General features: G+C 36.5%; 1 protein-coding gene across 8 annotated transcripts in view; it reads right to left on the reverse strand.

Annotated features, from left to right (window-relative positions):
* Positions 1-24205, reverse strand: part of RC3H1 (ring finger and CCCH-type domains 1) — an 81084-nt gene that overhangs the window by 12809 nt on the left and 44070 nt on the right. For all 8 annotated transcript variants that reach the window (XM_042926209.1, XM_042926202.1, XM_042926208.1 and 5 more), the window contains 8 exons: positions 22969-23169; positions 19324-19456; positions 14612-14730; positions 12742-12854; positions 9117-9398; positions 8359-8573; positions 6172-6542; positions 5172-5339 (listed from right to left, as the gene is read on the reverse strand). In XM_042926209.1, coding sequence (XP_042782143.1) covers positions 5172-5339; positions 6172-6542; positions 8359-8573; positions 9117-9398; positions 12742-12854; positions 14612-14730; positions 19324-19456; positions 22969-23169 — 1602 coding nt within the window. The remainder of the gene's footprint in view (positions 1-5171; positions 5340-6171; positions 6543-8358; positions 8574-9116; positions 9399-12741; positions 12855-14611; positions 14731-19323; positions 19457-22968; positions 23170-24205) is intronic.

Consider the following 24205-nt stretch of genomic DNA (forward strand, 5'->3'; position numbering starts at 1 on the left):
TAACCCCCTCCCCATCTCCCCTGCTCGTGCTTGCTCTCTCTCAAAATAAATAAACTTAAAAAAAAATTTTAAATAATAAATTCTGGTCCTTAGGCTGATTCTGCAAAGTGAAAAGGATAAGATACTAGATTTTCTCAACATGAGTTCTGAAATTATATAATAAAAGAATAGCTATTCTAAGTCTAATGTGATTTACTAAAATCACAACATTCACATTTACGTTTTACAAAGTGCCTTTACATGTACTATCTCCAATATTCCTCAAGTCCGTGAGAACATAGATGACTAGAACTATACTGTTGGGGCGCCTGGGTGGCTCAGTTGATTGAGCTTCTGACTTTGGCTCAGGTCATGATCTCACGGTTTGTGAGTTCAAGCCCTGCGTCGGGCTCTGTGCTGACAGCTCAGAGCCTGGAGCCTGCTTTACAGTCTGTGTCTTCCTCTCTCTCTGACCCTCCCCTGTTCATGCTCTGTCTCTCTCTGTCTCAAAAATAAATAAACATTAAAAACAATTTTTAGGACTTTAATACTGCTTTCGTGTTATCATAAATATATATACAGTGATATACTGAGAATACAGGGGCTCTTGGTATATGTAAGTGGCTTTATGCCTCCCCCTATCTAAAATAAAGATCTCTTCTCTGAGTCATCATTATTGGTTTTCTGTACTGACAGAGGGTCTTGCTGTTTATAAATATTATTCATTTTCAATGATAACTCCTGTTTCTATTGTCTATAAACTTTTTGTGCTACCTATATTTAAAACAATTTTTTTGGCTTCTCTGTCTCCTTTAGTTCTCCTCCAAATGCAAACTTCACATAGCTAGCTTTTTAAAAAAAATTTGCTTTATTATTTTTTTGAGGTAGAGCACGCGCATGCATGCAAGCAGGGGAAAGGGGCAGAAGGAGAGAGAAGAGAATCTTTTTTTAAATTTATTTATTTATTTTCTTTTATTTTTTTTATTTACATCCAAGTCAGTTAGCATATAGGGCAACAATGATTTCAGGAGTAGATTCCTTAATGCCCCTTACCCATTTAGCCCATCCCCCTCCCACAACCCTCTCTAATTACCCTCTGTTTGTTCTCCATATTTAAGAGTCTCTTATGTTTTGTCCCCCTCCCTGTTTTTATATTATTTTTGCCTCCCTTCCTTGTGTTCATCTGTTCTGTGTCTTAAATTCCTCATATGAGTGAGGTCATATGATGTTTGTCTTTCTCTGACTAATTTTGCTTAGCATAATACCCTCTAGTTCTATCCACGTAGCTGCAAATGGCAAAATTTCATTCTTTTTGATTGCCGAGTAATACTCCATTGTGTGTGTGTGTGTGTGGTGTGTGTGTGTGTGTACACGTACACACACACACACACCACACACCACATCTGAGAGAGAAGACAATCTTAAGCAGGCTCCACATTCAGCACAAAGCCCAACGAGGAACTTGATCCCACAACCCTGGGATCATGACCTGAGCTGAAATCAAGAGTTAGGTGCTCAACCCACTGAGGCACCAATACAATAGCTTGTTTTCATATCTTGATATGACCTACTAAGAAGAGCTTACCCCCGCCCCACCCTAATGTATTATACAGCTGTTAAAAAGAATGAGATAAGTTTATATCTGACAAAGAAAGACATCCAGGATAATTGGTTAAGTAAAAGGAAAAAAAAAACAGTAAGATGCAAACAAAACCTCAGAATATAGTACTAAATGATCCTATTAAAAAACAATACATTAGTTCGTGCACATAAAAGTGGAAATATATTTACAAAGTTGAAACGTATAATAAATTTACAGTGATACAAACTATGGGACTTTGGAGAAATTTCTCTATGTTATGTATTTTTATAATGTACTAATTTAGTACAATTATATGTAGTTTATAATCAAACAAATAATATAAGAATATAATCAGATAACAGTAACTAAAATAATTCTAGATAAAGTTCCTTAATAGTGAGGATCCTAATTTTTATTAGAAATAAAAAAAAGTTATTATTTATTAAATGCTGGATGTGTGCCAGAGGCCTTATGTCTTACTTAAATCTTTCCCACATCACTATGAAGTAGGCTTTATTATGTTTGGTTTATAAATGGAGAAACCGGAGCTTCAGAGTTTAGGGAGGCTAAGTAATTTACAAAAGATCTCATGGAGTGACACAGCTTAACTTCAAAAATAAATTATCTTTGATTCCAAAACTAGCTTACTTTTTGCAGTGTCATATTGCTGATAAAATAGTATGGCCTAACTAGGTTCTAGGAGGACTCTAAAATACAATGTTTGAAAAAATGTAATGTTGGGGCACCTGGCTGGCTCAGTGGTTGACCATCCGAATTTTTTTTTTGGTTTACTTATTTTTGAGAGAGAGAGAGAGACAGAGAGAGAGAGAGAGACAGAGAGAGAGAGAGACAGAGTGTGAGTGGGGAAGGGGCAGAGAGGGAGACACAAAATCCAAAGCAGGTTCCAGGTTCTCAGGTGTCAGAACAGAGCCTGACGTGTGGCTTGAACCCACCAACTGTGCAAGATCATGACCTGAGCCGAAATTGGACACTGACCTGCTGAGCCACCCAGGCACCCCATGTCCGACTCTTGATTTTGGCTCATGGAGCCTGCTTAAGATTCTTTCACTCTCCCTCTGCCCCTCTCCCCCACTCATGCTCTATGTTTATACTTACAAATGAAGTTAGATTATTAATAGAAGATGTTATGATTTTACTAATTAACCTACTTTATTATGGAAAATTCATCTAAAGTGTTTAGATAGGAAAGTTGGGTAACTAAACAACTGTTATTTAGTAGACCACGTTCACAGACCCAAAAGATTACTGCTTACTATATGCAATGTGATGCACTTCACTTTTCAGTTTTCATTGTTATTATTCATAATCTGTCAGACAGTAAACCTGTTTAGAATCATAATTCTATACATAAAGGATGTAAGACATTTTCCTTACATAATATCAACTGCAACCCTGCTGAGAAAACCTATTTGACTTAAAAAAAAAACAAAACAACACTTACACACACTGTTGAGGCAGTGAATACAATCAATCAATAAACCAAAATAAATAAATGAGATCAACAAAGCAAAAGCTGGCTTTTTGGAAAAAAAAAAAGAAAAAGAAAAATTTGATAAATCCCTAGGAAGACTGACCAAGAAAAAAAATTACCACCGATATTGTAAGTGGAAAATGAACACCACCAAAGACCATGTAGATATTAAAAAGATCATAAGACAACATTCATTCATAATTAACAATCACCAGTGTCCTACAGAAACACAAAGATAATCCCCAAGATTATGCTTTGGAGCCCTGTAGTACATTAACCAGTTTATTCTAGCAACTTTCAGGGTTTTTTTCCTGCCTTTCACATTACTGTATTAACCTTTCTTTTTCTCTTGATCAATTTCACCATCCTATTTTCCTCATTACTGAGTTAAATAAATCCTTGGTGAATCTTACTTATTAAAAGTCTAACACCAAGAATAGAGAGGAATTTCATTAATTTGATAAAGATTATCTACCAAAAAACCTACAGCAAACATAATAATGGTAAATTATTAAAAGCTCTATTTACTCAACGACTAGAGATAAGACTACTTGTTGTCATTCCTTTTATTCAACCAACATTATAGTGGAAGATCTAGCTAGCACAAGGTTAAGAAAAAGAAGAGACCTAAGAATTGAGAAGGAGAAAGTCAAACGGTCATTATTCACAGAGGATTTGATTGTGTGTATGGAAAATCCAAAAGAGTCCACTAATATATGCTAGAATCAACATGGAAAGTCGGCAACACTGCTGAATACAAGGGTCAATACAGAAAAATCTATTTAATTTCTCTGTATTAGTAACAAAATGAAATTTCAAGAAGAATTCCATTAGTTTAAAAAAATCTCAGTTATCAGGGTGCCTGGGTGGCTCAGTTGGTTAAGTGTCTGACTTCGACTCAGGTCATGATCTCACAGCTCGTGAGTTCGAGCCCCGCATCGGGCACTGTGCGGACAGCTCAGAGCCTGGAGCCTGCTTCGGATTCTGTTGTCTCCCTCTCTCTTTGCCCCTCCCCTGCTCACATTCTGTCTCTCTCTCTCAAAAAATAAACATTAAAAAAATATATATATCAGTTATCTAGGAATAAGTTTAATTAAAGATGTGCAAGACACTGAAAACTACGATTTATGACATTTCTGAAAGAGATTAAAGATCCAAGTAAGCGGTGGATATATAATGTTCTTGCAGACTCAATATTCGAAAGATGTCACTTCTCCCTAAACCAATCTAAAACAACAATGTCCAATGGAAATAAAATGAGCCCCCATATATTAACGTAAAAATTTTCTAGCAGTCACACGAAAAAAAGAAACAGGTAAAATTACTTTTGCTAATATATTCTATTTAATCTAATACATCCAAAGTATTATCATTTTAACATGCAATTAAGAAATATATTAATGAAATGTTTTACTCCTGGGGCATACTAAGTCTCGGGCCCAGTGTATATTTTACGTTTACAGTACAATTGAATCTGGACTAGCTATATTATTTTAAGTACTCATTACCAACATGTGGCTAGTGTTTACCATACTGGACAGCACAGATCCAGAGATTCGATGTAATCCTAATAAAAACTGATACTTTTGTGAACATCAACATGTTGATTCTAAAATGTGTTTGGAAATTGCAAGGACTAAGAACAGCAAAGGTAATATTGAAGAATAACAAAACTGGAAATACATCACCACATATTAAGACATATTATAAAACTATACTAATACAATGTGGTATGACTACAAAGACAGAGGATATAGATCAATGAAACAGAAGAGAGTCCAGAATCTTTTACAGTTACCCGACTATGACAAAGGTGACCTGATTATGATAATGATGACTGCAGAGCACTAGGGAAAAGATGGCCTTTCATTAAATGGTGCTAGGTAAAGGACATATCCTACGGGGGAAAAATGGATCTTCACCCCTAACACAGTAACAAGAATCAATTCTAGATGGATTACAGATGTAATTGTAAAATAAAATAATAAACCTTTTAGAAGAAAACACAGGAAAATATCTTCATCATCTTGGAAACAGCCAAGATTACTTAAACAAGACACACAGCAAACCAATGATGGAGGAAAAATTGATAAATGGGACTAAAAATGATGTGCTTACCTCCTCTTGATGAAAGGCAGGAGGCAATGTCGGTGAAGGTGCAAAAGGAGGTGGAGAGATAACCTTCCTTTCCTCTAGCTGGGCCATTATTTCCTTTCGTCTGCGATGTAGCTCATCTAGACTAGGATGGGGCTGAGGAGGAGGAGGAAGCCGGCTATAAGGAGGCTCCTGAAAATGCAAAGTTTAGTAAAAACTGAGAATTTCAGAACACATTAATTCATTTAGCACATATTTTAAATAGACAGCAACTTGTATATTCATCTCAATATGTGAAAATCCTGAGACTTACTGCAACAAAGCAAAACAAAATAAGTAACCCACCCAAAAAAACTCTTGAGGATTTCCCAAAGAGCTAAATTTAAGTTTCTTTTTCTTAGCCAGAGACCATAATTTCTAAATAAAGTTGGCCCTTGAACAATACAAGCTTGAATGGCAAAGGTCCACTCATAAAAATTTGTTTCCATAAATACAGTTCTGTAAATACATTTTCTCTTACGATTTTGGTAACATTTCTTCTCTAGCTTACCTTATGGTAAGAACACAGCATATAATACATATAACACACAAAATATGCGTTAACCAACTATTTATGTTATTGGTAAAGGCTTCTGGTCAACAGTAGGCTATTAGCAGTTAAGTCTTCAGGGAGTCAAAAGTTATTACATGGGTTTTTGATTGCATGAGGCAGGGTTCTGCCCCTTAACGCCTGCATGGTTCAAGGGTCAATGTAGATATAGAAATGTTAAATAAACTATCTAAACTTCAGAGACTAAGAAGAGTTAGTGGGAGTGGGGTGGGGTTTTTTATCCCTTTTAATGGTTTAAAAAAAACCAAACAAACCCCAAAATCCTACCCAAATTGTGAAAAGATGTAAAAAAGGAAGGGGGGGGGGTTTCTTACAAAAAAGAATTAATCAAAGGGTTATTACCATGGCTAAAAGGTATATCACTGCAACAACAATCAAATTAAATCTATATAGGAAGAAAAAAGCCCAGCATACTCTGATGTACGAAGGTCTGATCTGAGTTGGATGGGGAGCCACTGGATAGTAACCCTCCATCTGTTGGTATCTTTCTCTGGATTCTGGCACATAGGATGGCACTGCTGCAGGTGGAATCTCAATGGGAATAGGACTTTCTCGGAAAATCTCCTCTCTTGTGTACGACTGAGCAGGGTACACTCGGCGGCCATCATAGTGTGGCGGGTACATAGGTGGATACTGTTGTGGCTGTGTGCCATACTGAGAGTTTACTACACGATCCTGGAGATAGGGTGGATAGTGATCCAAGTAGGGAGGACCAGGTTCAGGAGCAGATGGTGGCGGTCTGACAAAGCGGGACATACACTGTGGTGGTGGAGTGTAGTACATACCTGTACAATGCAGAGGAGGAACCAAAAGCAACAATAAGCCAATCTATCTTTTCATATTTTCCCTTCTGAAATATCTCAACACTAAAGAATTAAAAATCCATTTCTTTAGGTTTTCCCTTCTGCTTATGTCGTCAGGCTAACTTTATGAAAAATAAGCAGAAATTAACCTTAATCCTTAAAAGTCATCAAAAAACCTAATCTATTTATAATCTACAATAGCAGACTGGCTCTCTCAACTGACCATCTTTCTGGTGTGCCTTAACGCGATGCAAACATTGGAAACCAAAAGACTACCTTCCCTTGAGACTTGGGTTCCACAAATCACTCACACGAATTCTGAATGTGAAACTGAGTTAACTAGAAAGCAACATGGCACACAAACTGTGTGCATAGTAGCTATTGCATAGCTCTAGAATTCTTGAGACAAAAGTTGTGGCAGTAGCTTCCTAATTTTCAGACTTTTGTCTCAAGTGATGTGATCCTGGCGCACAGGTAGGACCCCAAAATTCTATTTCTACAGCTTCCTCATTGTAATTGGGCTTTTTTAGTAGCTACTTCTGAGAGTCATTCCTGGAGGCCTAGCTTAAGCCTACTTCTCCAATACTTCCACTGATTTTGTGGGTATCTAAATGCCATGCATTAAACCTCTTTCTGCTTAATGCAGCAAGAATGATTTCTGTTATCTGCCAGTGGACCCTGACTGATACAATGTATTTAAGTACTCAAAAGTACTTGAGTTTTTCCTGTGATGGATGGCCCAAAGGAAGATACAAAAACCTTTCATCATATTTTTATGTGTACTGACAATGTCATACCAATTTAAAGCTATTCTTTTGAAAGTAGAGAAGGCATTTCTGATTCAAAGTTAAGATAGCCTTGGGGAAAAAAGGAGAACATCTTTAATCTATCCCAGTTTAAAAAATAATAGCACTACACTGTCTCTGACAGAGATCCAACACTTTAGTTTAAAAAGGAGTGTTCATGTTTTTTCATAGCAATTGTGTATGTGAAGCCTCTTGGTCATCTCCTCTATTATCCATACCTGGTATTATCATTAAAACTGGCTAATTTTTCAAATTTGCCTATTTCCTTTAATCCCTTCTTCTTTCTGAACGCACTAATCTAGGCCTCAATACTCAAAACCTGGTTTAACAACAGTCTCCTTACTACTCCTTGACTCTAGACTGTCATCTTTGCAATCCACTTGTAAATTTATCTTTCTATTCCCATACCTCTAGTTAGAGCATTCTTCCATCAAGTCTTTTTGATTCCTTAATTCTCAGTGATCTCCCTTGAGTCTTGCAGTTCATCTCTCCCACATTAATATTAACTACCACAATGGAACACTGAATTTTAAACACACACATACCCACATATATATACAACATATGTACGCTCACACTATCCTTTATTAATATTGATTCTACACTATCAACTCTCTATACCATGTATGCTGCATTATTCTCATAAATGTTACAGGGCCCCCAAAAGTATTATGTGATAACTGAAAAACATAGTGTGTGTACCCACCATAATATTCTTTCCATGGTCTACTTGGGCGACTTGTTATTTCCACAAATATATGCACATATTTAATATACAACTAGCTTTCAGTGATTTGGGCAGTTGGTTTATTTATAAAGCTTTGCTAACTCACTTATTTTATACTATTTAGTTGATCATAAAGTCTCAACTTTTTCTACAGTATTAAATAAGTGCATTTATTTACCTCGAGGCTTCTGTAAATATGATCACTCTTTCTTGGAATTGTTCTAACTCCTAAGAAAAGTGAGCAACATAAATAAAAGATCATTACCCTGCTGATAAGGTGCTGGTTCAAATGGTGGGGCAGCTCCTCGAGGATCCTGATAATAAACATCTGCCTGTTGCGCTGGATATAACTGAGAACCCCGTGGGACCATCTGAAGGGGTTTGGTGACAGGCATGGGAGGCAAGTCTGTTGGCCCCCTTGGAGGTACAGGATGTGGATTCACAGGTAAGGCAGAAATACTCTTAGGGACAGATTCCAGCCTAAAAGAATAAAATTCCAAAGGTCAACTTTAAGGTCTCAAAAATACTTCTAATATACACATATTGTAAATGTAAAAAAAAAAAAAAAAAAAAAAAAAAAAGCCTCAATTTGGGTAACTTTTTCTTTTTTTATTTATTTTGAGTGGGGGCGGGGGGCAGGGTGGGGACACGAATGCATGGGTGAGCAGGAGGGGCACAGAGAGAATCCCAAGCATGCTCCATGCTGTGAGTGCCTGAACCCACAAACCGAGAGATCATAACCTGAACCAAAATCAAGAGTCAGATGCCCAACCAACTGAGCCACCCAGGCACCCCGGAAAACTGTTTTTTCCTAATAGTCATTTCTTTTACAAAATTTGTAAACTTTGACCTTATCTCACTTATGCTAATTATTTCTTAAAACGAACTGGCATAGAAAATAAACAAAATATAGCCAAAAATGAGTTTTGTTTTTTTTTTAAACCAAAACACTGATTATCTTTCTTCCCTCTACTTTGTTTATAAAGGAGAAATTTTAAATAAAAATTAGGAAAAATAACGTACAAGTCAGGAGGGGATCCAGGGGCACTACTGCTCAGATGATCTATCTTTCCTGGTTTCAGACTAGAATCGTAGGTGGGGTCTGTCCCTCGTGGAATCAGCTGTGTTACCGTATTCCCTGCTGATACAATTCCATTTGGCAGAGCGGGGGTTTTTCTGCTAGGCAGATCCACTGCACCTTCATCTGGAAGGACAGCTGCTGAGGGCAGGCCCACCTCATTAAGTTGACCCAAAGAGGCACTCAGGGGTCTTCTGGGAACCAGGCGTTTGTTCATTTTACGAAACCTATATAAAAAGCAAAAGCATACACCAAAACCCAAAATTATAAAAGCGAAACCAAGCACTAAAATGTATTTAAGAAACAGATACAAAAGGAAAAGATGCCAAGAACATTACTTTCTGGAAATACTCTTGAAACACTGGCTGTAGCTATCAACCTGAAAACTTGTATGTGTGTATACCCTATAAAATGTCAGGCAACACATGAAGTATAAAATTCCTTATAAGTATTTGTAACATTACTAATCATATTAATATTTGTATTATAACTTACTTTATTGTAAGTTCTATTTCTCAAACATATTTAGAGGGGGTAAGGAAAATCTTTAGAAGACAGTTTCTGAAATATTTTGCTTTAGCTTCCCCACGAATGCCGTGGGATACAGTGACTCTATACTGTAACAATAAAACATAAAGCCTGTGTACAGAGGAAATTTTGCCATTTATTCCAGTAATTTTTTTTTTTTTTTTTTATTTTAGAGAGAGAGCATGATGGGGGCAGAGGGAAAGAGTGAGAAAGAGAGAGTCCCAAGTAGGCTCCACGTTCAGCACAGAGTCCAACGCAGGGCTCGATCCCACAACCCTGGGGGGATAATGACCTGAGCCAAAACCAAGAGTCGGATGCTCAATACACTGAACCACACAGGCTCTCCTCCATTAAAATTTGTATATAATCAAGAATAGTAATTTGTATCAGATACGATTCAGAAATGCTGATGCTATGTATGCCTACACAAAATTGAAATTATTCTAAAAGTGGATTAGTGAAAACATAATGCCTAAATATAAACAGATACTGCAGTATAAAAGACATGTAGATTGTAAATCTAACCACAGGAAAAATATTAAGCCAAGCCATCAGCCTCTACTACCCTTGTTCCTCAACGATGAAAGCAAATGTATTTACTCTTGCTAGAGCACTTTAAAAAATAATCTCAAAGACAAACTCCCATAAGAATAATGCTATTTTTCCAAATGTTTCCCATATTGGACAAATTTTATAGGGGTGGGGAGGAGACACTACTCCTCAGACATAACCACTGTTAGCAGTTTGGTACATAATCCTGCAGATTTTCCACTCCACACACTGCCTTAATATGTATGTAAGATTGTTATTAACAGAAATAGGGTTGTAACTTCTTCCTTTCACATTCTGGATATTCCCTTACGTTGGTACATTTTAGGCTATTCCTATTTTTTGCTAAAAAAAATGCAGTAACAGGTGCTTCTGTACATGTACTTGCGACCTTGTGTAACTAACTAGAAGCAGAACAGCTAAGTCTACTTACTCTATGCACATTAGAAACTGTTATAATGTTCCAAAACTATTATAACTCCTACTGGTAATATTTTAAAAAATGTCCTTTTTCATTATCTTATCACACACTGGGTAGTATTACAGTCTCTATGAATTTGATAGTTCAAAATATAATTTTGTCTTAATTTGTATTTAACAATCAATGAAGTTGAACATACTTTTACATGTTTATTACTATTTCTTCTGTGAAGTGCTTATATGTTCATGAGCCATATATTTACTGGTTCTTCGCTTTCTTACAGATTTGTAGCAACTCATTTTGTGTTAGGGGTACGTCCTCTGTATGTCATTTCCCCAGCAATCTTTTTTTTGAATTCTGGCGTTTGGGCCTTATCTTAACTTTTCTGTAATCAAATTTATCAGTCTTCTCCTTTATGGATGCTGGGTTGTCATTCTTGAGAAAATCCTTTCCTATTGTAAGATTAGGTTAACAAAAACAGCAAAGATCCCTAAGTAGTGTATCATTTCCTTCTTAAAGATTTAGATCTCTGATACGTTTATAATTCGGTTTGGTATAAAGGTAAGAATTGAGTTCTAATGATTTTTCAAATGGACAGCAGTTGTTTCAATGTCATCTTCTTTGTTACTGATGTGAAACTCCATCTTCAGCACAAATGCTCAGTTCCTATTGTGTCTGGCATTCTTTCTAGATTTTCCATTGTACTTCATTGATCTAGCTATTCCTATGCTAAAACCAGTCTCTATATGCACTTCAGCTCATAATACACTTTAAAAGTTGATAGTCTAGTCCAGTCTGTTGAAAACTTCTTTTTTTCAGAATTTCTCTGGCTGTTTGCACATATTTACTTTTCCCAATGAATGATTTTGTTAGATCCTAACAATCATCATGTTAAGGTTTTGATTGAGATTTCACTGAATTTACTGAGAAAATAAAACCTGTATAATGGGAATTTTTATCCAAGAACACAGTATCCTTCTTTATTTATTCAATTCTTCTCTTTTTTAATTTAATTTTATTTTTTGAAAGATTTTTTTAGGGGCGCCTCGGTGGCTCAGTCAGTTAAGCATCTGACTTTGGCTCAGGTCATGATCTCACGGTTTGTGGGTTTGAGCCCCGCACTGGGTTCTGTGCTGACAGTTTAGAGCCTGAAGCCTGCTTCTGATTCTGTCTCTCTCTCTGACCCCCGACCCCATGTTTATTTTTGAGAGAAAGAGAGAGAGAGAGCGCGTGCATGCACATGTGCACACACAAGCAGGGGAAGGGCAGACAGACAATCCCAAGGAGGCTCCATGCTGTCAGCACAGAGACCGATGCAAGGCTTGAATTCACAATCTGAGAGACAATGACCTCGGCTTAAATCAAGAGTTGGAGGCTTAACCAAGTGAGCCACCTAGGTGCCCCTATTCAATTCTTATTTGCCTAGGTAGCTTACTAATTCAATTTACACTGGTCCTCAATATTTCTTGTTAATTTTTTATTTGGTATTTGTTGTTGTTGGTGGTGGTGGTGGTGGTAATGCCAACGGGAGCTTTATTTTCCATTCTGGTTATGTTTCCCATTTTAGTTTATATGAGTACAATTCATTTTCTTTTCTTTCTACTATGTGCTGGAAAATTTAACATCAGTGGAATTATTTGATCTCTGAAATTTAAAAGAATCTGGGAAATTTAAAAGAATCTGGGAAGTTAAGCCTGGCAATAAAATAATTTCTTGAATTGAGCAAAGGGCAAGTTTTTCCACTGGAAATACATTATTCAATTATTTAAAATCAGTAAGTTAGAATGGATGAAAATTCTTAAGAGTTTTAATTTTGGGGGGAAAGTGCAAATGACTCACTTCTATATTTAGTTTCCTATTTGTGGGCACGATGTAATGAAAGCTGAAGAAACTGCTTCAGTTTTCTTAATTTTTACAATTCTGTATTACTTTCTAAATATTTCCCATTCATTAAAGAGAATGCAACTACTCTTTTTCTGTTTCTCAACAGTGGCAAATTATTCTACTTAGTAACTCTACCTTATTTTATAACAAGTTATTAGAAAGTTGAATTTGATAACCTTTACACTTACTTCTCCAGTTCCTCCTGTGAGTGTGCAAATGTACAGCTGGCCCCACGCGGACATCCTCCCCTCTGCTTCATATCTCGACACATGTATGTTTTATATTTGCTGTGCTGTGGAGGCTAAGACCAAAATTAAAACATTAGACGCTGACTTCAGACTAACTCACACAATTATCTAGACTGTGCAGAGCAAAAAGCCACTTAGAAAGTCATTCTGTCTAAAGTCTAGGAGTCCAAAAATAATTAATTAAAAGAACGGAGTCCTGATTTTTTCATATGTTGGCATAACGTCTCAAACATGTAACATCACATAAATCCTGGATTAAACGTCATAAGGGCTTTATGACTTTCTTTCCAGGTTCTATAATGGACAAACCACTGGAGTTTAGGACCTTCAAATGTCTAATGTATGTCCTAATATTTGTTTTGGACAATATTTAGTATAGCTATACTTCCAGTGATGTTTTCCTATGAGACAACACAAATCTATAGTAGGCTCCATACCTGAAAAATACTCTGCAAACAATTCTTGATATGCAGAAGAACATACCAAGGACTTACAATATTTCTAAAAGTACAAATGAAACTTATTATTTGCAACTACCATACAAGACAAGGAGGATGGACGTGGGGAGTTAATGAGGTATCAAACATAATACTAAGTTAAATGAAATTTGATGCATTTTATCACTTTTTGCAGAACTTAGATTAATCTTATTATTTTTGTTACATTCTTTATGATGTCTAATGGAACAGAGATTTAAAAGTAAGTTTTTAATCTTTATTTCTTATCATAAAATAAAGTCTGGTCTATGCTTAGACTATTCAAGAATTGTACCCATATTATTCTACTCAGCAGAATACTTTTTAAAAACGACTTTTAAGCAATCTCTATACCCAACATGGGGCTTGAACTCACAACCCCAAGATCAAGAGTGCTCTACCAACTGAACCTGTCAGGCGTCCCGCCACCCCCCAACTCAGCAGGATATGTTTAATATTTCTTGCCTCTCAAAGAAAAAAGAAATATTGAAGAAGCTACTGTGTGTGTGTTTTTTTAATTTAAATATTTATTTCAGGGGCGGGGAGCACAGAGAGAGAGAGGGAGAGAATCTCAAGCAGGTTCCATGTTGTTCAGCTCAGAGCCTGATGTGGGGCTTGAATTCACGAACCTAATTATGATGTGAACCGAAATCAAGAGTCAGACGCTTATCTGACTGAGCCACCCAGGCGCCCCGGAGAAGCTGTTGTTAATATCTACCCGAACCCTATAAATTAATACAAAATTTTAATTTCACAAGCTTACGAATGCAAAATAGAAGATCTAATAACTCTAACATAAATCCTGAGGGCAAAATAAAATTATTGGGAATAAAATTAAAAACCAACCATAACATAAGCTCTTACATTTTACTGCCATACACTTCATTTAAAAGTATTTGAAGAAAATTTCGCCCACTGGCACAACAGACATTATATGGATAAAAAATGTTAAAATACTGCTATGGAAGAAGTATTTACAAATATGTGAACAGTACTGGACAGATACAGCATTAAAAAGTGATATATATTGTCTAATTGAAATAGAATAGGAACCAAAGAGAATCATTTACTTAAATACATACCTTTACACACAATCAAATGCTGCTATATATTCAATGTGAAACATGACTCCAATACAACATTAGATCAACAGGATTATTTAATTTCATTGTTGCCACATAAGATTACTAGACTAATCCATTAAATTGGCTGCTCACCATACTAATTTACAGTTCTACAGTCATAGTCTCAAAATATTCATGTCATCTTGTCGGCTTTGTATCTGTCACAACATCAACAGTGCCTTACTTCTAAGTTTCAAACATTCCCCTTACCTGCTGTTGGTCTGCTCCCTTTTTGCTATGGTTCTGGATATAGTCTACCAGACCATGGACCACCGTACGCACAGCCACCAGCCCATTTTCTAGCTGTTCCCAAGTGGGAGGAGGAGCATCTACATAACAAATTAAAAAAAAATTTTCAGTGATGCTATTTGACGTTCCCACTATGGAACTAATTAAAAGAGTTAGTATCAGAACTTCAGTGAAATCAAGTTAGGCTTCATGTAGCTTTTCAGGTAATAACTTATTTGCCTAAACATCATTTTAAGGAATGGACTGTAAACTAAAATAACTACAGGGACAGGGAAGCTAACATAAAGAAATTAAGTACACCAGACAATAAATGGCGACTGCCATTAGACCCTTCGTGTTGGAAATGACAACAGAAGAGTGACAGGGGCTGTGCTGAACTGGAGTATGTCCCACATCTATGGTTGTGGTTACCTGTCAACTTTAGTGGATTGCTATGATGTGATGATGCAAAGCTAGCACTGCCAGATACACACTGTTCCCTAAGCAAAACTGAAATTTGAGATTTTCACGTAAAATTACCAAGTTTGTAGGTATCAGAATCTAAAAAATTCAGAATATTATGCAGATCCATACCGTGTGGTCCAAACAAAACTTAATAGTGGACTAACCAATCTGTAATGTCCATTTTGAAATTCTGCATAAATCAAGTATTGGTAAACAGAATGTTTACGAAGTTTAATAGAAGAGTTAACTATATAAAGCAACTCTACTATATATCTTCATTTAGTAAGTATCTGTCCAGTGCCAGCACTGTGATTTTATAAAGGAAAAGTTAACCACAAATATGTTCTCTAAGAGAAAATATAAAAAAAAGGGAGAAGACAAATAGATAACTTCCTGTTGGAGACATTCTGAAAGACTTCTAGGTGATGGCAAGTGAATGAGGCTTTGAAGGAGACGTGGAGTTTCACTTGGAAACAAAATGAAGATGTAGAGACGGTGAAGAGAAAAGTCATACAAAAGGTATTTTTCAGAATACCTACTAATAAGTCGTAGGTATTGTTCTAGTTGCTGGGGAAGCAGTAGTGATCAAAACAAAAATCCATTATATTGAAAGAGAGGAGACAGACAATAAAATAACCAAAATACAAACTATTTACATAATGATGACTTGGATAAATGGAGCAAAGAGGGGAAGTGGGACGGGTATGTGTAAAATTTTAGACTGGGTGGCCTGAGAAGGTCTCCTTAAGAAGGTCACGTTTGATTAAAGACCTGAAAGAAGGGCATGAGTACGTCTTGTGGATATATCAGGAGAAAAATGTTCTAGGGAAAGGGAAGAATAAGTGAGAAGGCTTTGATGTGGTAGGATGCCTGGCATGTTCTGTAGAGGTGAAACTGGAAAGGAATGAATCAGGTGGAAAAGAATAGGAGACAAGGTTAGAAAGAAGTAAAGAACCCCAGATCATGTGGGGCCTGGTAGGTCACGGGCAAGAGTTTCACTTTTAGTGATTGATGGAAACCATCAGAGAACTTTTGAGCAGAGGGTTAAGAGAATCACTCTGGCTCCTATGCTAAAAACAGACAGACAACAGGAAGCTATTCCATAATCCCTGAAGAGAGATGAGTGGTAATAGTGAAGGTGATAAGCAGATGGATTTTGAAGGGAGGGCCTACAGAATATGCTGTTGGATCAGATGTACATATGAGAGAAAAAAAAGTTATGGAGATCTCTAAGGTGTTTGCACGGAGAAAATGAAATGGAAGGTTGGAGCTGCCACTAAAAGGAATGGGAGTGGGGTGGGAGCAGTGCTTAGAGCTCACTTTTGGACAGATTAAGTCTGAAATTCATACTAGACATTCAAGTAGACCTTCTGGATATTGAGCGAGAAGGTGGATATACAAAAGAATTCAGGAAGGAGGTTTGGGCTGGATATAATACATGTTTCTCAGATACTTTTTTTGTTGTTGTTGTTCATTTATTTATTTTGAGAGAAAGAGGGGGAGAGAGGCAGAGGGAAAGAGAAAATCCCAAGCAGGCTCTGCTCTGTCAACGCAGAACCCGATGTGGTGGCACCCAATCTCCCGAACCGTGAGATCACAACCTGAGCCCAAATCAAGAGTTGGAAGCTTAACCTACTGAGCCACCGAGTGCTCCTGTTTCACAGATTCAAAATCAAGTGCTACATACACCATTATTTTATGTGTCACCAAAACAGAAAAATATATTGTTAATTAGATTATCATGTCATTATTTATACAGATGCATCCCAATTTCAGAAATGCTAAGATCTGAAAAAAATGTGGGCTTCAGAACTGATGAAATATAGTAAATTTGTGAGTTGTATAAATACTATTTAAAGCTATGAGACTAGAGATTATCTAGGGAATGGGTATAAACAGAAAAGAGATACATGGATTAAACTATGGGAGCAATCCAAAAATTAGAGGCTATGAAGATGAGAAATCAGCTCAGAAAGGAGGCTCAGGAGGGTCCAGTAAAATGAGAAGGAAACCGTGGTGGCTTAGAAGCCGAGTGAAGAAAGTATTAAAGAGGATCAGACAGTGAACAACAACATTAGATGCTGCTAACAGGTCAAATAAAATGAGAACCAAGAAGTGATGTTTGAACTAAGTACATGGAAGTCACTTGTGACCTTGACAAAGCAGTTTTGGTTGAATAGTGGAGATAAATGCCTGATTGGAGTGAGTCCAACAGCAGGCAAAAAAAAAAAAAAGGAGTGGGGGGGACGGGGAGCTGTGTTTGTTGACAGAAATACTCTAGTAGAGAAGGAAACTTGGTGATATAAAAAAGAGGATACTGGAGTGACATACTTGTCAAAACGGTATTAGAACATGAGATGAGAGAGGGGCCTTAGCTTAGAGGCACAATTTATCCACTGTCACACAAGGAGAGCAGAAAACACTGTCAGGAATGCAGACAGACAGGCTGGTGGTGGGTGGGGCAGTGAACGTGAGGAAGTGCTCTTTTGATTGCTCAGAATAAGAAAGCACAGTAGTGAAAAAAAGAAAAATGACTGAGTTCTAGGAATATATCTGACCTGGTTTGATTAAGCAATTTTGGTAGTAAATCCTATTAAGGCACGTTGATAAAAACCAGAGGGCCCTGAAGGCCACTGTCAAGAGTTCCAAACCTTATTCAATAAAGCAATGGGGTGCCACTGAAAGTTTATGAGCATAGAAATAAGATCAGAGATGTGATTTATTTTGCAGCAGTAAGTGGACTGGATTGGAAGAATTAAAAGAACAGAGGAAAATGGAAGTCATTTGGTCTTGGGGAAAATAATGCAGCCCTCACCCAGGCAGTATTAACAGGCATGGGATAGAGGGAGATTGTGAAAAAAGATAGATCCTATTGTCTGAAATGGTATGTAGAGCAAGTGAAAGGCAAAGATATGAACTAGGACAAAAGACTCAGGTTTTAAGTGTAAATACCTCAGACAGTGAGGTCATTTAACAGAGAAAACACAGGAAGAGCTGGTATCAAGTGAAGAAGAATTTGTGAAGAACAAAGAGGAGATGATGGAGAATCTCAGAAAGCATTTGTAAAGTAAGTCTGGAGTGATGAAGAGATAACAGCGTTAGAGATAATTTGGGAATCTGTTCTCTACAGAGAGTAACAAATGACCATCACCAATAGAATGCAGAGAAAACAAAATTCTAAGAATACAACTGGCCTACTCCTCAGTGGGCAAGAGAGGAAAGAGTGGTCAAAGTAAGCATATCTTTATAATAAGGGATAAGGAGGTTTTTTGTTTTGTTTTGAGGGAGAGAAAGCATGTATAGAGGGAGAGAGAGAATCCCAAGCAGGCTCCATGCTGTCCAGAGCCGAGCCTGACATGGGGCTCGATCTCATGAACCGAGAGATCATGACCTGAGCTGAAATCAAGAGTTGGATGCTTAACCGACTGAGCCACCCAGGCGCCCCAGGAAAATTCTATATTAAAAATTAGTTAACAACATCATCAAACGCTAAAGAGAAATCAAGTAATTTGAGGACTGAGAAAAAGCCTTTGGAATAAGAAATGGGATAAACTGCTAGTGAATGGTAAGAGTTTTAGCCAAGTAGCATGAATAAAACACAGGGACAGCAATAGGACATAAGGATTTTAAAATACCTTAGATGTGAAAAATGAAGGTTGAGTGATTTTCAGGTCAAGGGGAAGGAGTAGGAAAAGGGCTGATAAAGTAAAAATATGCAAGAGAGGATACTTGATGAATGAGACACCATTATCACAGAGAAGGAAAAATCTGGGACCAAGAAAATGCAACTAAGGACATATGAAAAATATGAAATATATATAGAATTGCATTTCTATATGTATGTGTGTATGTATGGACGTATGGGTGAACTCAAGCTCACACATACATAGTGAGACAAAATGAGAGAACTTGAGTTTTGTCAAAGCAGATGAGAATGGTAAATACAGCATAATTTTGTGATGCAAGAAAGAGAAAACAAAAAGGATCCCAGAGTGAATTACTTTCCTGGTCAAGTGAGCAGTACGGTAAAAAGTATTAAGTGTTAGTTGAAGCAATAAAGAGATAGATGGACAAGATCGTGGTCAGAAATTTAAATACTGTGTAAAAGGTCTGGAGTAACCACTCTGGGAAATTCTTATAGGAATGCAACAAAAGATAATTAAAAGAATCACTGAGCAGCACTGAGACACACATAGGACAGTCCACTTATTTTCCTTGGGTTTATTTACCTGGACTAGGGTCAATGTTTGCCAGTAGCTCCAAATGGGGTCTTAGTCGGTTCAAGTTTGCTGGATCTCCAGTTCGCTGGAGAGCAATTGTTAGTTCCTGAACACTTTGTGCAAAAGACGCTGGGGTCTGCAACTTAAAAAAGATAAATATTAACTTTCCAAAAACCAGATAATCCTTTTAAAATAAAAATTACTTAAAATATTGCAATCATTTTTGCAATTTATTACCTTTAATTTTACCCTCCCACACATTCCATGCTTTGGCTAGACTGGATTACCTGCTGCCTCAACAAAGCCTGCACTTCCCTGCATTCACAGCTTGACATACTGTAAACTCTCTTCCCTCTGATGCACATTCCTCAAATGTGAGACCTTTCTCAATTCCTCAATTTGGAAGTAGACTCTTACCACCTTACGTTCTTAGAGCACTATTAGTTTGGCTCTTGGAGTGCTTCCAAATAACTGAAATCTGGAGTATCGAGATAAGGCTATACAATACCAAGAACAATGAAACTGAATTCCATCAAACTAGCTCGAGTTCAAGTTCTACTACTGACCAAAGATCATGACACTGGATATAACCTTTACAGACTCAATCTGAAGCCCAATTGCTATACAGACTAAATAATTTCAAAAGTCCACTCCAGCTTAAAAAAAAATCTTAGAATGGTTTGGGATTCTTGGAAGCGATCAGATTGTGTATTTTTCTAAAGCTTTATGACATACTTCTCACATTAACTCTCCTAAGATGGACACACATATGAACTTTAAGAGGGGAAATTGATTAGGTTATAGTGACTAAAGGGTCTTACTTGGAAACATTTAGCTCTCTATGTAGTTTATTAGTATAGATCAGAATTACTTCCCCACAAAAGATCACTCTTTAAAAGGTAATTTAAAAAAAAAGCATACATTTTAAAAAACATGAAAAATAACAGAACTATCATTTGAATGCTCACATGCTTTTATTCAATTTTTTCATCTTAGCATACTTTTTATACACTTATATAATCAGCCATTTATGAACTTATGGTTTTGGCTACCATTAATATTATAACAAAAGCATTTTTATATTGCTACCCTTTTCATTATGAAATATTTCAAAGTGTCTAATATAATGACAACACCCATGTATCCACCACCAGGACTTAATAAAAATATTTCACTGACTTTTAAAGAAACTGAATGTTATATATCAGCTGTAGAGAGTATCAGTCCTGAAATAACTAATTTTAATCGCCATGTAACAGAGTTCTGAGCAGAAAGATAGACAACTTCTTTAACAATCTGCATATGTTCTCCTTTATAAATAATGTAGCAATTTAATGCCTTTGAGCTCATAACATTTTTGAAAGTTTGGATTATTTCCTTAAAATAAGTTCCTGGCAAGAGTAAATTTGATTAAAAGACATGAATATTTTGTTTTTATTCACTGACAAATTGTTTCCCAAAAGATCTGTAATACATTTTACAAACCATCAGCAATATATGGCAATATATGTCTCTTTGACTAATATAATAGGCAATATTTGTTATGTCACTATTTTAAAGGTGTATTTAATTATTACTGGAGTTGAGTTCTATCCTATCAGTTAAATGTATTTCCTCTTTGTGAACTGATAGTTCATGTTTCTTTGTCTACTAATTTACTATGATTATTGTTTTTCATATCACTTTTAATAAATTATCTGCACTGTCCAACACAGTAGTTATTAGCAATAAGTGGCTATTTAAGTTTAAATTAATAAAATAAAATAAAAATGTAGTTCTTCAGTTGCATGCTCACATTCTGGGTGCTAAACAGCCGTGGGTGGTTAGTGATCACCAATTAGACACTGCATTTATAAAACATTTTCATTACCACAGAAAGTTCTACTGCTCTGCATGAAAAGATGCCACATACACTGCAAAGTTTGTTTACCAGTTTGTTGTAAGAAGGTCTCGGGATATTATTCGAACTATTGCTCATGATGTGAGGATACTGTTATAGGATAAATTATATAGTCTAGTTCACACAAAAAGGTCAACCTCCTTAAGAGAATCTTTATAAAAGCAAGCCAAGTTTCTCTTCAGGGTAGATAGCTACTCCTATAAGAGACCATTACTAAAGTTTCAAAACATTTTCATCAGTCAGCTGCATAATTTCAGACCTAGGAGTTGGGAGGTAGAATTTGGGCAAAAGTATCTAGAAAAGATTTATAGGACAAAAATATATTACATTGGAAATTATGTAACAGGCAGTTATAAAACACATTTTGCAACTGTCCTTTGACATCAATACACTACTCATTCAAAGAATCCTATCTTTGGGAACAGCCCAAAAAAAAAAAAAAAAAAAAAAAAAAAAAAAGTGGCAGAATAGTCCGGAAAGAGATTTTGTGGCTAAGAACATAGATTCTAGAATCACTATACCCGAGTTCAAATCCAGCCCCATCACTGATTACCTATATTACCCCCGAGAAATGTATTTAACCTCTCTCTGTCTCCTTTAGTAATACCTTTAAGACCTTTAATAATACAGGTCTATTAAAAGGATTAAATGATTATCCCACGAGGCATTAGTAGGCTCTCAGTAAGTGTTAAATAGTATTATATTTAGACTACTCTTACATATTGATCTTAATTTCTGCAAATTGTGAGGTGGATTCTAATGAAAACAAGTATTTAAGGTAAAATAGTAAAAATTAATGCTATTACTGAACGTAATATATTTACATGCTGCTTTAAGACCTTTTTTTTTTTTTTGCACTTTCATATATTTCATGTTGAATTACAACAAAAACAATTACGGTATTACCCTAGCTTTAACAAAATTAAATACAGTTCTTAGAGTCAGCCATAATGGAGCTACTCTAGTACTCTTACTGATCTTTATATCATAACAAAGAACAGAAAAAGTAGAAATATATTTATTGAAAATCTGATCAAACCTAGAATGATTCAGTAACTTATTATGTGAAATTATTGTGACTGAGAATCTTAAGAAATCTCAACTTACACATCTTCCAGACCATTAAATGGCTGTTACAGGAAGACAATAAAGGCCTTTAGAAAATGGGCTTAATGATTTAACAATGATTAAAACTCAGAGAAGAAAGAAGAAAGAGAGGCAACAACAATAGAGATGGAAGACACTCAAGAAGAATACTAAAGAGTGTAGGACAAAGCGTTAGAACACTACAGTGAAATCTTTTTATTCTTTTCTTAATGTTTTTATTTATTTTTGAAGGGGAGAGAGATACAGTATGAGCAGGGGAGGGGCAGAGAGAGAGGGAGATGCAGAATTGAAAGCAGGCTCCAGGCTCGGAACTGTCAGCACAGAGCCTGATGCGGGGCTCAAACTCACGAACTGTGAGATCATGACCTGAGCTGAAGTCGAACGCTTAACCGACTGGACCACCCAGGCTCCCCTATAGTGAAATCTTATATGAATGATGTCACTTGTACATCAATTTAATTTATATGAACAAACTGGTAATGATGTGCCTAGTTATGATACTCAGCTACAGATAATATAACTTGTAAGAAGAGCCTGACATATGGTATTCACTCTAACATACATTTGTTAAATAAATAAATTACTAAATCATCAATTATCAAAACTCCAAGATGTGTCTAAGAAGTAAGGAACATAAAAGGGTCTACCTTGTCAATGATTGACTGCATATGAGACTTGTGAGACTGGTCTCCATAAAGCAATGAGGACCATTGGTCTGGTGCAATCCGTAAGCCTGCTTCCATGGCAATCTGCACTATCTGAGAGTCGTGTTCTCGCCGCAGAGCTTCATAGGTTCTAAATTCTTCCTTCAGCTGCATCAAAGAAGAGTCTTCATCACGTTTGGTGACCTAGTAAGACACACATAATCTCATGAGGCAGGTAAGAAACAAAATGAGTTTGTATATTACATGAACACATACAGAGAACAATTTTTAATATAACAAATTTCTTTCAGCAACAATAGCAAGATAAAATGAACACACTGTTTTGCGTGTAAAATATTTCCCCCTTTATAGATGTCAAACTCTTCTGAATAGGACTTACAGAAAGAATGACTATGTGCTGGGGCAAAGTCCCAAGACTGGATAGACCTTAACACATATACAGTTTATTTAAATTGTAGGAGTATGTATATGAATTTTCCCCCTAAACGTTTATTTGTTTAGGAGAGAGAGAGAGAGAATGAGCACAAGTGGGGGAGGGGCAAAGAGAGAAGGAGAGAGAGAGAATCCCAAGCAGGCCCCAGGCTCAGCACGGCGCCCGACATGGGGCTCTATCTCACGACCCTGGGATCGTGACCTGAGCCAAAATCAGGAGTAGGACACTCAACCAACTGAAACATGTAGACCTCCCTGCATATGCATTCCTGAAAAGAAGAAAATATGTGGGGCGCCTGGCTGGCTCAGTCAGTGACAGCATGTGACTCTTGGTCTGAGTCATGAGTTCAAGCCCCATGTTGGGTGTGGAGCCTACTTTTTTATATATACATATGTCTGTGTGTGTGTATACACGTGTGTGTCTGTGTGTGTATGTGTGTGTATGTGTGTGTGTACACGCATATGTGTGTTAAGGTAAAATATATTCTACAGTATATTAGGATACAGGTGATCCTGGACTAGAATTAATTATTTTACTTTGATTTGTTGAGCCTTTGGCCTAAACCCCACTTGACTCAAAATGTAACGATATAACAAAAATAACAGCAGTAACTACCTCAACAAGCTTAGAGAATTCAATGAGTTAATATGTCAATATGATGGTTAATAAGTTAACACACTGACTAGCACATGCTAAGGGCTCAATAAGTGTTAATCATTTTAATCACTAAAAGATATTATCATCATTATTATTTTGCACTTTCTGATGGTGGCCTGGACTGCAAAA

The sequence above is a fragment of the Panthera leo genome, chromosome F3, assembly GCF_018350215.1.
Source record: "Panthera leo isolate Ple1 chromosome F3, P.leo_Ple1_pat1.1, whole genome shotgun sequence".
Classification (NCBI taxonomy): Eukaryota; Metazoa; Chordata; class Mammalia; order Carnivora; family Felidae; genus Panthera; species Panthera leo.